Source organism: Ochotona curzoniae, unplaced genomic scaffold (genome assembly GCF_017591425.1).
Source record: "Ochotona curzoniae isolate NIBS_2020 unplaced genomic scaffold, NIBS_Ocur_1.0 contig_4148, whole genome shotgun sequence".
Classification (NCBI taxonomy): domain Eukaryota; kingdom Metazoa; phylum Chordata; class Mammalia; order Lagomorpha; family Ochotonidae; genus Ochotona; species Ochotona curzoniae.
The window spans coordinates 7,094,126-7,108,861 of NW_024466146.1; the positions used below are offsets into that span (position 1 = coordinate 7,094,126).

Genomic DNA, 14,736 nt, shown 5'->3' on the forward strand with positions numbered 1-14,736 from the left:
GAGCCAAGAGCTTCTTCTGTGTCTCCCAAATGGATGCAGAATCCCAAAGCTTTGGGCCATTCTCCACTGATTTCCCAGACCACAAGCAGGGAACTGAATGGGAAGCAGAGCAGCCAGGACACGAACTGGTGCCCATATATCATTCACACTTGCAAGGGGAGGATTAGTCAACTGAGTCAGCATGCCAGGCCCGTGCATAGTTTTCTCATAACATGCACTTTACATGAACTTTTAAAGAGCAGTTATATGTATGAATTTCAATATTTCTGGAATCAAAAAAGGATTTTCTTATAATTCCATTTTCATGAACTTTTTGAAATGAACAATAGTGTGTGGGAGATTTGCAAATCCCTTTAAAATCTCATTCTTTAGAAATTCATTTAAAAATTATTTTGGTGAGCCTCTTGCTTGCCCAGTTGATACAAGCATCCTGGACAACTACAAGGTCAAACTTTCATTGCTATTTTTTTAAACTGGGTTGGGGGAGGCAAATATCGTGGGTGTAAAACTGCTTGTACAATATAAGCTGTGGGCCTTCACTGCTGTCATGATTCTAGGTCTGTTAATTTTCAAGGCTTGTTGGGAGGTAATGAAAGGCAGAGGTGAATAGGGCAAGACAAAACTCAGGAAAGTTATCAGTCTCACCAAGATTCTGCTCATTCAGTTTGTTTCTTTTTTTCTTCTTTTTCATTTTAACTGAAGTGTAGAGAGATAGAGTATTCATCCATTGGTTCATGCCCCAAATGGCCCCAGATAACTGGAGCTAGGCACAGCTGAAGCCAGGCTCCCAGACATCCATTCGGGTCTCTCATGTTGGTATCAGGAACTCACATCCCCGTGCCATCATCTGCTGCCTCTCAGCCTGTGCATTATTAGGAAGCTGTATCAGAAGGGGAGGAGCCACGCCTCAAACCAGGCACTTCAATGGAATATGGGCATCCCAAGAAGAGATTTAGGTGCTTCCCCAAATCCCACCCCTCTACCTCTTATTAATAGTACTTTTGAAATTATGCCAAACCTTTGGTTAATTTTGAATGTTTGAAACAGTTACTTTGGACTGTTTTCTATCATCTTTGTTGCTCGTATGGGTTAACAGATCTCAAGATCTCTATATCACCATTTCATGTGTGGGTGCTTGAAAAGCTCATGAAAATGACAATTAAAAGTTTTATCTTGATGCAAAATATTTTGAAACATTCGATAGTATTCATTCTTCATGAACTTGTTAAAGACCCCGGTATGTGTGAATTTCAGTTTTTTTTACAGTGTAATACCCTGATATTTTAATTCTACTTAAATTCTATCTTCCACAACTTTCTGAAATAACCTTGTATGGGTTTATAAAATACATGTGATAGTATGTATATGTACGAGATATTCATATGTATCTAGTATATAACCAGGATTGAGAATTACTGAAAAAAATCTTGTACTTTCAGGACTTTCTTTCTAAGGTCTCATATAGCCAGGCAAGTTTGTAAGAATCAACATGAATGGTACCTTAGTACTTTAAAAAATAACTTAGACACATTCATGTTATATGAAGGCTTATAAATGCCGTCCCTTTTTTCCTTTTCTAACCTAAACCCTTTATTTTCATATCAAATCCTATTTACTATGAATATATTACCAATTCTATTTATTAGTGAAGATGAGAACATGTAGATGGGTAGATTTCTGCATTCCTCTCTTAGGTGCATGTGTATGTATATGTTTTCTCATCCCGTATTAGTGCTTCCCATCTCTCATACGCTCATACACACATTGCCAGTTGCATCTTAGTATTTTATCTTCTCTGACTTCATATTGTGGAGTGTGTTTGGGAGCTTGGTTTTAATGTCTGTTTTAATGTGCCAAGACACTCTAACCTCATTTTGATACTGAAATATTTGGTATGTGTGAATTATGTTACAGTGAAAAGCACCATGTTTTCTTTCCTTCTTCAGATGAAGAACATACCACAGAGCACACACCAAACCACCATGTTCCTCAGCCCCCACAAGCTGTGTTCCCAGCGTGCATCTGTGCAGCAGTACTTCCTATTGTTCATCTGATGGAAGACGGTGAAGTGCGGGAAGATGGAGTAGCAGGTGCCATACTGACATCAAACTATGAATGACATTTCCTTTCCAAATATTTATTTTTATTTGAAAGACAGATTTACAGAGAGGAAAGAGAGAGGGTCTTCCAGCTGCTTGTTCACTCTGCAAATGGCCACATTGGCCAGAGCTGAGCTGATCTGTAGTTGGGAGCCAGAAGCCTCTTCCCGCTCTCCCACGTGGGTGCAGGGTCCCAAGGACTTGGGCCATCTACTGCTTTTGCAAGTCACACACAGAGAGCTGGATGAGAAGTAGAGTAGCTGAAATTAGAACCATATGGGATACTGGTGCCACTGGGAGAGGATTAACCTGTTGAGCCATGGCACCAGCCCCTATCATTTACATTGTTAAACTGTTCACTTCAGGAAAGACCATAGGGCACTCTTGAATGGTCAATATATTGATTACATGTCAAGTGGTTCTCTGCACATATAAATTTGGAGCATGCTACACCACCATCATCACTTTCTCCATCCATTTCTTAACTACTTTTATCACCAAGAAATTGCATTTAAAATACATTTTGAGCCCAGGAACATTTCTTATTACACAGAACAGAGAAACATATATTTGGTCAGATGTAAATCAAAGGCTTTGATTGCCTTACAAATCTTAGCAGTAGCTTCACCATCATCAAAGCCATCTTTCTTATTTCATTGCCTTCACAGAGCTACTACTTAAGAGAGTAATTGAAAAATTAAATGATAAATCGAGCTTAAAATGAGTTACATTTGTAACAGATGATAAGCTAATGCTCTTAATGTATTTTTTGAGATTTATTTATTTGAAAGTCAGATTTACAGAGAAAGCACAAGAAACAGAATCTTCCACACATTAATTGACTTTCCATACAATCACAAATGGCCATTACTGGAACAAACCAAAGCCAGGAGCTTTGTGGGATGACAGAGACTTAAATCCTAGGCCATCTGATGCTGCTTTTCTGAGGCCACTAACAAGGAACTAGATCAAACGTGAAACAGCTAGAACTCCAGCTGATTCCCAAATGAAATGCCCACACCACAAGCAGTAGCTCCTATGCACCAGAATGCCAGTTCCCTTAACATTGCTTTAATAACTCAATTATGCTTTTTAAAACCCCAGCAAAAAGGGGGTTTGGGCAAAGGATATAAAGAGAGAATCCAATCATTAACAATTCCTTAATCAACATTTTTATTTAAAACAACCATGAAATGTTGTATTTCAGGTACAACCATAATAACAGATTATTTTAAATGAAAATGCCTAAAGCAAATGAAAAGGCAAAGAGAAGAGCATCTTCCCATCTTACTGATGAAGTGCAAAATTTGGTACAAGTAAAGACGGATAATGGGTGAAGTGATTAAGACACTCCTTGGGACTGAAATATACCACATTTTTTTTATCAGAATGTGTGGTTTAAGTCCCTGTTCTTTAATTCAAATAAAATTTCCTGCTAGTACATATGCTAAGAGGCAGGAGATGTTCTGAGAGCCAATTTCAATTTCCCATAGCTATCTTAATTATTTATAGAGACACATGAAATGTAAAGCTTTTTATTTCATTTTAATATCATTTATGTGACTCTGGACATTAGTTGTATGGTTAGTTTCTAAGGCAAAAATTGGTATGCTTTATTCAAAATATAGGCTGAGTAATCATTTGTGCTAAACTCTACATTTCTAGTTGAAAACTAATGGAATTTACAAACATGGTTTGCACTGAAGGTTATCCAAAAGGGAGAATTATCTCAATCCCTTCTACCCACTTGCTTCCCTAGCCTGGCATTTCCAGACAATCTTAGAATGTCTATTAATCTTGACCCTGAGACTAACCCATCAGGAATGGGAGCTTTACTATTACTGGGTCATTTGCTGCATCTTGCTAAAGAAGACATTATTTAAAGTATTCACTGGAACAGTGAAAGATCAGCTGTATCTGAAACATTTTCAAAAATCAAACAGTTTTGGAATTTCTCTGCACAATGATCAAGTATTCATGATTATATTAAATATCTTGGCTAGCATTAGGGTGATTTCTACAACAATAACAACAACAAAAAAAACTGCATATATTCACAGAGGTATTCTTTGCAAAAGTAACATTGATACCTAAAGACCATTCTACACTTTGTTGCTGCATTCTTGTTACTTGTGAAGATGCTCAGAGGCAGCAAAGTAGAGTACAAGCATTCACCTTTCGACAGAAAAACTGTTTACAGAACCTTTCCAAGGCAAAGGGAGAAACTAAAGCTTAGTAATAGTTGAATATTTTATCTGATGGACTTATCTCTAAGTTAATTGTTCAATTTCCTTTCATTTCCAAAGTGAGTGCTGTGGCCCAGCAAGTCTTGTGGAATTGTCTAATTGAAGATCCATCAACAGTTCTTCGGCATTTTCTGGAAAAATTGACCATCAGCAATAGACAAGTAAATTCCTCTTCCTCTGTAGTGTAGCTCTGACTGTGTACATGGTACAAAACAAGCCCGGGATTTTCTAGTGCTGTGCATTGTAACATCAATGTCTTCTGATACTTATCTATGCATACTTTTAAACTAATGACAATGATGAGCCATATTACAGTATGTTGTTGTCTACCAAATTGCTCCACTAATTGGTATCTCCATATATGAATGGTCTAGTGTTATTTAAAAAAAAAAACAGTAATTACCAATAAAATGCTATGAGAATACATTTTAAATATTGTATCTTTTTCACATCGATTCAATGTCATATTCTTAATATGAAATATATGTATTTTATTATGTTTGTCCATATTTGATGCAGGCAGTTTTATTAGAATGTGCTATTAACTCCATTAATCAAGACCCCTTAACTTCCAGACCACCCTGTAAGATTATGGCAGATAGTAGTTTTCTGAGCAATGACAAATACACAGATGGTCAAAAATTATTTGCTGTTTTTTATGGTGACATTCCCAGGAAGATAAAATTTAGTTTCAGAAAAGATAAGCTGATTATAGACAATCCAGTGTTTTCTCTCCTGGCCCCAGTTTATCTGTTTGCCACAAACACTGGGCAACAGAATTATGAAGCTCAAAAAATCTAGTTTATTTAACGCATCTAATGCATTTCCACAGAATTTCCTACATTCCCCTACCACCTGGCAGCCTTAAGAAGTACAACTGACCCAATCTACAGCTGTGCTGTGATTTGTATATATTTACAAAAGAAGTTATATTTATTATATGGAAATGTTGAATATCATTGAAATCAGTATGTGGCAAAAGAAAGAGAAGTAGCTCCCCTCCCCTTGCTTCTGAAGAAGTTAATTTTGTTTCCAAAGCATAGCAGTATTAACATGCAAGCATTAGGAATTCTGCTCTTCTTCCAGGATGAGTTAATGTACATGCTACGCAAACTTCTCTTGAACATTGGAGACTTTCCTGCCCAGACATCTCACATCCTTTTCAATTACTTGGTAAGTTTCCGCAGCAGGTAACTTATCAATTTTAATTTCCAAGTAAGAAACAGCAGAATGTTTTAAATTTCCATTAATGGTGTGACTGAAGGTGAATCATGGTCAGCTGGTGTGGGACGCCCCTGACTGAAGGATTCTTGGCACATCGTGGGTGCTCAACAAATGTCACTTTCCTCTGTCTTCTTTCCGTATTATGCAACTTCCTTCTGCTGACTCGGAACATTGGTCGTCTGTTTAGAAAACTTAAGTTCTCTTGTGTCATTTCTTTCTCCTTTCCTATTTTGCTGCTTAAAGATATATATATGCACACGAACACAGAATGAGAGGCAAATGCCACCCTAGAGAAGTATTTGTGAGTGTGTTTTTTTCCCTGTGGCAACTCTCTAGACTTTAAAAATACCCTGATAACTGTTTTCTGAGCCCTTTATGATTTATCTGTGTCTTTATGTTCATTTTGCCTTGTACTTTAAGTGCATGTATACGCCGTGACTGTTCTGTGAAACAGATAGCCAGATTAGGAGAACTCTGCTGGGAGAATTCCTTCCTACTTTCCATCATCATCGAAGAATTTTACTTTTAATGATTTACCTATTTATTTAAAAGAGTTGCAGAGAAGAGGAGAGGAGATACATTCTTCCACCTGCTGTTTCACCCCAGCTGGAGCTGAACCAGACCTCAGCCAGAAGCTAGAAAAGCCATTCCTCTCTCCCACGTGGTTGCATGGGCCCATGCCCTGGAGTCACCTTTTACTGTTTTTCTTTTCCAGGCTTATTAGCAGGGAGTTGGATTGGGAGTGGAGCAGCTGAGACTTGAACTAGCATCCATTTGGTATGCCAGATTCAAAGGCAGTTACTTAGCCCATTACGCCACAACACCAGCCGCATCAGTTAAATCTTTTTTCACATGCACCTGTAGCTATAGTAGGATGATAAATCCAAGTCATGCTACAACTCCAGTGTACAGAGAGAATTCGTTCATTCTTCTCTCTTTGTGAATCACTTTGTCTTCCTCCTGTGTGCTCACTTGCTGTGTGCTCCCTGAGTGGAACCATCATAGATGTACACATTCCAGTTTTAAATTCAAACAAACAGAAAAATATAAATGGCCTTTAGTGCAGCATTCCAACTCTCTTGGATAAAAATGCTTAATCTCCAGGAATTCTTCCTTGTCTGTGAGAGGTACATGGGTTAGCAGAAGGAAAAAGTTCGTTGTCCCATGTTCTATCCTTTGTGTTTCCTGTAGCTGCTCAATTTTAAGACCATGTTCTCGGTCAGGCTGGCAGCAAGATGACTGGATGGTAAAAGCTAAAGCTAGTGCCTGAACCTGTCTGCTCCCAGTGTTGTTTGCTTGGAGAACCAACCTTACTCTAGTTCCTACTGGTGCTGTGTGCTGCTCCTAAGTTCTGGCCATGAGTTCCATGTTCAACAGCGTAGTGAGTTTCCTGGCTAGAGCATCAGGTTCAGTAATACCAGGTCCTGGCAGTTTCTCCTGCAAAGCTCTGCCACCAAATGTTCCACTGTATCATGGGAAAAACAAAGGTGAGTTAGCGCAGCAAGGTCAAAGCCTTTCTTAGTCTATTGTCCTCCCAGTTCCTGTTGCATTCAGGTTGGTAGGCTAAGGTTCTGAGAGGAAAACACTTGTTGGCAGGGGGAGGAGGTTACAGATGGAGCTTAAGGAAAGATTTGTGAGTTCCTTCCATGTTACCCTTACTTGCTTCCCCGTGTCGAAGGATAGGGGAACTACTGGCCTGGACCATCACTCTCTTCCACCCTGAAGCCCTGTGATAAGTAAACATTTAATTTCCCTACTATCTTCCCTATCATGTTCTATTTCTGTCAACTCCAAACAAGACTTAAGGTTAAATATAAATGTTACCAGCTCAATAAGTTCTTCCTTTAGCTTAATACACAAATTTTTAAAAGCCAGGAAAAAGGTGCAGGCATAACAAAATCTTTGTCAAAGCAAGGATAGGAAAGCACTGCACCACAGAGAGGAAAGAGAAGTGGAGCATCTGAGTGGACACTGGCTTTGGAGGAAAAGCATGGCTTTTTAAAAGTTTTGCTTGTTTCTCTGGACCTTGGGAGGGGCATAGACTCGGGTGTCCGGGCTGATAAAGAGGGGTCTTGAATGCGAGTATCCAAGCAACTATCTTGTCTTATTCTGCCCTCCCACTCCCTTGGGCTGTGTAGAGAAACTACAGGGAAATTCGCTTCACCCTGGCTGTCTTGGCAAGTCCAAGGTCTTGTTTTTCATAGTCAGCCCATCTAGTATGTGCAGACAGTGAACTGTGAGATGGGATCCAAGAATTGTTCACCCCTTCCCCTTCTCCAAGGCCCTGGACCCGGCCTTCATAAGGCTTCTCCGTGCCAATGTCCTGTAAATGGGGGAATATAAACTAATTAAGAAAAGTGCAGGCAACGCATTGGTCTTGCCATGAAGTCTTTTTTGGCATAAATATGCATCCCTGTTGCTGCATTTCCACCTGAATTCTAATCTTTCCCAGAAGCCCAGGAAACTGAATGCATCGGATGGACTTGGTAAATGATCTCATACTCCGAAAAGCAAAACAGCAAAGGCAGATTCACCATCTAGGATACACTTATTTTCTAATAATTATTGTGGATGTCTATGGTAAAGATGCTGGAAAATGTTAACAGCTCACCTCCAGATTCTGAAAAGGACATTAAAAGTCACTGCTTGACTTAAGCTACTATCATTAAACAGCAGTAAGTTCTTCTGTGGAAGTGTGAAGACTTTCTGAGAAGTCTTGTACCTGTGTAGCCGTAAGGTACTAAATCTTGAAATATGCACTGACACTTCCTTAACATATCTGCCATCTCAATCATTAGTTTTATACTGTACAGAAAGAAGTCAACTCTCACCATCCCAGGTATCCCCTGGCTGTATTGACATGTGGGCAGGACCGAGAAAGCCTCTGAAGAACAGACTAGTTGTAAGGGAGTATAATTTCTGATTGATCGTGGCATGTTAAACCCATGAAGTTTTCCACATTTTCCATCTTTTAGAGATGTCTAAGGGATTAGTGGTATGGCTTGACCCTCATTAACAGGTTCAGTATTTAGAACCACAAAACAAATTAGTTTAGTGGCACCAATCTTTTCAGTGTTACACATTCTTCAGAACTAACACAATTTCTAGGAAACAATGACTCAAATATATAGAAAAAAGTTTTGCGTTACTTTTTCTGATTTTGTTGGACATTATTGAATAAGGGAGTCAAAAGTTATTTTGTCAGATATTCTAATTCCAGACAGTCCTTATCTTATTCCAATGTGTGGAATGTGTATCATATTTTTACATTCCATTAACAAAGATTTATGTAAGGAAATGTTGTTTTAAACTTTGATCAATTTACATTCAGTTATTTCAAAAAAAGAAATCACACCTCTGCTAGTCCTCTCCTCAGGTGATCTCCTCAAGTAATCTGGGCTAGAGTAGGCCCAGATAAGGAGCCAGGACCTCAATCCAAGTCTGCCACCTGGGAGACAGGGAACCAAGCACATAAACCATCACCTGCTCTCTCTCAGGGCACCTCAGAAGAGGAATCTGGGATCAGGAGCACAGCAGGACTTCAACGTGGCAACAATACAGGATGCAGGCATCACAAGCAGTGTCTTAGCTGCTGTGCTATCATGCCTAACCCGTGATGACAAATTACCAAGTGTCAACTTGAGCATGTGTGTAAGGGTATACAGGTCTCAAAAATTAAAGAACATGGAAACATGAACTCTAAGTAGAGGAATCTTAATTTCTAATCATGGGGTACAATTATGAAATACGATGTTTGGGAAACATTGCGTACAAATTCATATTGACTGCCTGTATCCCTAAGCTTCCCACTGACTGCTCTCGTCTGAAGACTTAGCTGTATTGCTGACATATAAAAATATCTAAAAACCCCTTTGGCTAGTTTTCAGGTTATATCCTGTCCAATAAAAGTGCTGGATAAGGATTTTGACAGAGATTGTAAAGACACAGAAGAATATTGAATTAAAAAGAAAAGAACAAACAAGTGAGAATGGAATCTTAAGATTTTTGCAGCTCTGTCCATGCCTGTTCTTTCAGGTGGGATTAATCATGTATTTTGTGCGGACCCCTTGTGAGTGGGGGATGGACGCCATATCTGCCACTCTGACCTTCCTGTGGGAGGTGGTAGGCTATGTGGAGGGCCTCTTCTTCAAGGATCTCAAGCAGACAATGAAGAAGGAACAGTGTGAAGTGAAGCTCCTGGTGACCGCTTCAATGCCAGGTAATCCACCACTGCTTTGCAGTGATGTAAGTTATATATATTTGTGTGTGTGTATATATATGTATGTGTACATATATATGTGTGTGCGTGTTTATTTCTTATTGAAAACCCAGGAAGCTGTTTCATTCATGAGAAAAATTTCAGGGTTCTAACCCTTAGTAGCTCGTGTATCAAAGAATTTTTGTTTAACACAATCAGAAGAAATACAATGGACCTTTTACGAAGTCTGCCATTGCCAGATGAAAGGGCGCCATCAGAACTGAGATCTGCGTGAATGAAGCCTTGAAGGCTTGCCAAGGTAGAAGATGTACTTAAGTCTGTCGCAGACAGCCAGCTGAGCTGAAAGGCTTTTTGAGTAAATTCTTGGCACCGCAAGGAGAATAATATTGTTTGCATGGCAAGGGCCCCAGTGCTTTGTAAATCCATGAGAGATGGCTTTATGGAACTGGAAGAGGAGAGGGCCTGAAGAAGCAGAGTCACAGAAGAACACAAAGTGTGATGCAAACTCTAGATACAGTTCCTTTTGCTGTGAAGGACTTGTTTTTCCTTAAGATGAAATCTTGCCAAGCCTTTGTTCTTGCCAAATGTCTAAGAAAACGTAGGATGACAGAGGTTGAAACAAAGAGAAAGACATAGCCATGAGTAGACGAGAACACAGGCTCTGGCAGCCGAGACGCACATGATGAAATCAGCACTGCCACTTAGTAGCTGTAAAATAGGATCATCCACAGAAAAGAACATTGTTCTAAACTTTCTTCTGTGAAGTAGGAATACAATAGTTATCTCATACTGTGCGAGATAAATGATATGAAGGTAAAGTTCTTGTTGTCAAACCGATTTATAAATGACAATTCACATGTTCTGAAAAGCATCCAAAAAGTGATCAAGTGCTATTAAGCACTTAGTAACAGTAAGAGTGAAATGTCAACATATTGGGAGTATTTTGTATTTGATACTTTACATACAGACTTCCTGTAGTGAAAGTCAGTTCACTGTTATTTTCACTTTCTTCAGGTACCAAAACCCTGGTAGTCCATGGACAGAATGAGTGTGATATCCCAACCCAGTTACCAGTCCATGAAGATACTCAGTTTGAAGCCCTGCTAAAGGTAGGGATGACTTCTCATAAATTACCTTTTGGCACAATGTTGTGGCCACATTACTCAACATCCATGTTGCAATCAAATGGTAGTTTTCTAGCTTCAGATGAGTGTGTGCATTTCTCAGAGAATCTGCTCCACTATTACGTACTCACATGGCTCTTCCATTTTTGCTGCATTTCACCACTGCACTGAAGCCGGCAAACCAGGTAGCTTCTGTGTGGTGTCCACAGCAGTGCACACTCAGGTGCCATTCCTAACCCTCTTGTGATACAGTGAATTCCTGCATGGGAGCTTCTTGGCAAAACTTGCTGATGTTGTGGAGCTCACCTGTCTTGTCCACTGACAGCACGGAGAAATCCAGCTATCAGCAGATGGTTTGTGGCAGAGACCCTTTCCCTGGTATCTAATTGAACAATATCTAGTCCTGACTTCCACTAAAGAGTTAGAGAACCAGAAAATACTCATACATACCTTTGAATGCACCAGATGGGTCAAAAAAATAAAGCAATCCATGGCTACATATGGCTGTAAATGCTACGTGGAAAGGTAAGACAGACACAAGGGTACAGATTTCCCATATCACTCACTCTCGGTAATCCTGTGTCTCCTGGAACACAGCTCTAGGCTCCAATTTAAGTAGAAAATGCTTCCTAAAAATCCAGGTTTATCAAACTCCTGTATTTTATTTTGCTAGGAGACAACGTTACTCCTCCTTCAGGCCTTCACTCAGATATTTCAAGAATTTCTGTAGTGCAGTGAAACAGACTTCAGCAGCCACTCCATCTGTGTGCTCACACTGGACAGCATAGCATGATAGCAATCACTGGCTTCAGTCTAACCAGTGGGACCTAAACGCAACAGCAGGACCATACCAATCTCAGTGTCTTTTTCAATATTGTAGGGTTCAAGAGTAGGTTACAGAAATGATTTACATGGAAATCACTGAATCTCACATATACACCATGGGTATTGTTGACATTATAATTTGTGTTGTTCCTTTCTGGTATTGAAATCAGTGGGTGCCACTGTGACCCCATAGTCCATCACTCAGTCTGAATTATAATTGCACATCTTCAGGCAGAGTGAGATCATACTAATATTATCATATTAGTGTCCTTATTATATCATTCTTTGGGTATCTGTGTGCATTCATTTCTATATCCATTTATAATATTTTAAAATATATAATCACATATTAAATGCATGTAAGAAGATACCCTGTTGTTTTTAGCTGGAGAATATATAATACATTCTTCACGATACATAATGTATTGTTACTAAATAGTAAGCATTTGTTAAAATTTGTTATTATTCTAGGAGTGTCTGGAGTTTTTCAACATTCCAGAATCCCAGTCAACACATTATTTTCTCATGGATAAACGATGGAATCTTATCCATTACAATAAGGTGAGATGGTACAGTAGTGGGGTCCTGTTGAGTTGGGCCAGGTCTTGCCCTGACTTGCTGATGATGGCTTAGGGAGGCATTGTTGTCTACAAGCTCACGGAATGGTCACTTGGGCCACATCACTTTGGTGTTTATGTGGCCTCAGCCTAGCTCCTCTGCTTTCCTCATCTCCTTATCGGTATGATGAAGGGGATAATAGCTTCTATGCTAGAGAGATGCAGTCATAAAAGGGGATAATCAAGTAAGGCACTAAATTATTCATCATTATTATATCTAAGCAAAAAATTAAATTGCCTCTGGAATAGCTGTGTGTGTTTATTTGGAATTTTACTGTTGTTTTGGTTGCCTCTCCTGCTGTGTTAAATACGATCCTAATGACCTGACCTAAGGAACAAAGAGCCAGTTGGGACAACCACAGCCATCACATTACAGTGATTTTTTTTTTTCCAGATTGCTGTTTAGGAAATGTCTAGGCCGCTTTGCTTTACTGGTAGGACAAGGTACCCAGCTGGGTGATAGGAAACTTTCCTGAGAAGGGTCTGTCTTCTCTAGATTTTTGTGAAGTTGTAGAGCATGAAGAAAGAAAAACAAAAGCTATTAAAAAGCAAAGTGTTTTTGTTTGTTTTCTAATGTTTGGGTAAAGAGGAGTAAATGAGAACAGAAGTTTAATCATTTGAAACTCTTTTGTTTCTCTTTGTATGATCCACTGCAGACCTATGTTCGCGATATCTATCCTTTCCGGAGGTCGGTGTCTCCACAGCTGAACCTTGTGCACATGCACCCAGAGAAGGGGCAGGAACTCATTCAGAAGCAGGTGTCTGACCACTTAGATTTTATCCTTTGCGTCTGCCGTGATTCTAGGATAATTTATATGTGTGATGCCAATGCTGAAATTCTGTGTTCCCATAATCTATCTGGAGAGAATAGATGGATACAATGGTTCATCAGATTGTTCCCCAAAACAATATGTTAAGTCCCATAAATAATTTTCCATAATGTGAAAGTATTAGGAAGCATACCTTTGGAATAATGCTTTGATATGACTGGGTATGAATCATAGATATTTCATCACTTATATATCTACTACTTTGTAAGTCATACTTCTCATTTCATATTTTGGTAAGTGAGGAAGTATGTTTTTGCACATGATAGAAGTATATATAATGTGGCTACAAAAAAGGTTATCCCAGAGATCCGTACTAACTGAAAAAAAAAAAAAGTAAGAGGGGCCAGTGTCACACATCTGACAAAAGCATTGAAGTCAAGTCCCAATATTTGCACTCAAGTTTCCTCATTCTGCCGCTGACCACAGATCTGACATTAGAAACTTCCTGTAAAATAGGAGGAGACTCAGTCAGTTATACTTGGGTTTAATGCTGAAAAGCAAAATAATGTTCTGACAGCCACTGTCAACTTAGATGCTATGCTAAGGTTAAGGAAATCTCTGCTTGCAAAATACTGCCTTAGGACACAATTCTCAACATGAAGTAGTGATGTTGTCTATAAATTATATCCATTCTTAAGAATTTTAAGAAATTCAGGACATTTGATCTTTTCCTGCATCTGCGTCTGACAATTTGATATCAAACTAGCCAAAAAAAAAAATCTCTTTATGAGTTGACTAAAATGGCATGGAATGGCTATTTTGGTAGTTAAAATTATAGCTACCATTAACTACCAAATTATACCTAAGAAAGAAAACACTGGGCCCAGTATGGTGGCCCAGTGGCTAGAGTCCTCATCTTACATTAGTTGGGGATCCCTTGTGGGGGTCATGTCCCAGTGGACCAGCTTCCCATCCAGTTCCCTGCTTGTAATCTGGGAGGGCAGTCAAGGACAGCCCAAGGCCATGGGGCCCTGCACTTGCATGGGAGCCCCGGGGAGGCTCCAGGTTCCTGACTTCAGAACGGCTCAGCTCCAGCCATTGTGGCAACTTGGGGAATGAATCATTGAATGGAGGATCTTCTTCTCTGTCTCTCCTTCTCTCTGTATGTCTGACTTTTCAAAAAAAAAAAATAAATAAAAATAAATCTTTAAAAAACAAACACCGAATATATTGCGAGGTATGAGAATTTAGGCAAAATTGTAGTATCGTAAAGTTTTTTAAATCTAAAATGATTCTACCAAAGTATTCCAGCCCATGATTTTAACAGCAAGGTAAGTAAAGCCCCAATCAATAATAGTGCCTTCTATATGTCTGTGTGGGGCTGTGGGCTTTGTATATACATGTACATGTGTGTTTATCACGTTTCAGAACACCTTTCAAAAGAATCCGATGAGATGAAATTCACGTTCAAGGAACACTGCAGTCCACAGGCCCAAGACTTCTAAGTCCCTAGGAGGTGACAATTTGGAGGCCTGAGGTCTGGCTCCGAAACTTCCTCAGCAGCTGCTCACTGCTTATGAGCTCTCTAATCCCATCCCCTAGGCACTGACCA

The 14,736-nt window shown here is 39.4% G+C and overlaps 1 protein-coding gene across 5 annotated transcripts in view; it reads left to right on the forward strand.

The window, feature by feature from the left end:
• Positions 1 to 14,736, forward strand: part of UNC80 (unc-80 homolog, NALCN channel complex subunit) — a 176,473-nt gene that overhangs the window by 110,905 nt on the left and 50,832 nt on the right. For all 5 annotated transcript variants that reach the window (XM_040984422.1, XM_040984425.1, XM_040984424.1 and 2 more), the window contains 7 exons: positions 1,947 to 2,090; positions 4,406 to 4,506; positions 5,432 to 5,518; positions 9,605 to 9,788; positions 10,803 to 10,897; positions 12,209 to 12,298; positions 13,011 to 13,112. In XM_040984422.1, coding sequence (XP_040840356.1) covers positions 1,947 to 2,090; positions 4,406 to 4,506; positions 5,432 to 5,518; positions 9,605 to 9,788; positions 10,803 to 10,897; positions 12,209 to 12,298; positions 13,011 to 13,112 — 803 coding nt within the window. The remainder of the gene's footprint in view (positions 1 to 1,946; positions 2,091 to 4,405; positions 4,507 to 5,431; positions 5,519 to 9,604; positions 9,789 to 10,802; positions 10,898 to 12,208; positions 12,299 to 13,010; positions 13,113 to 14,736) is intronic.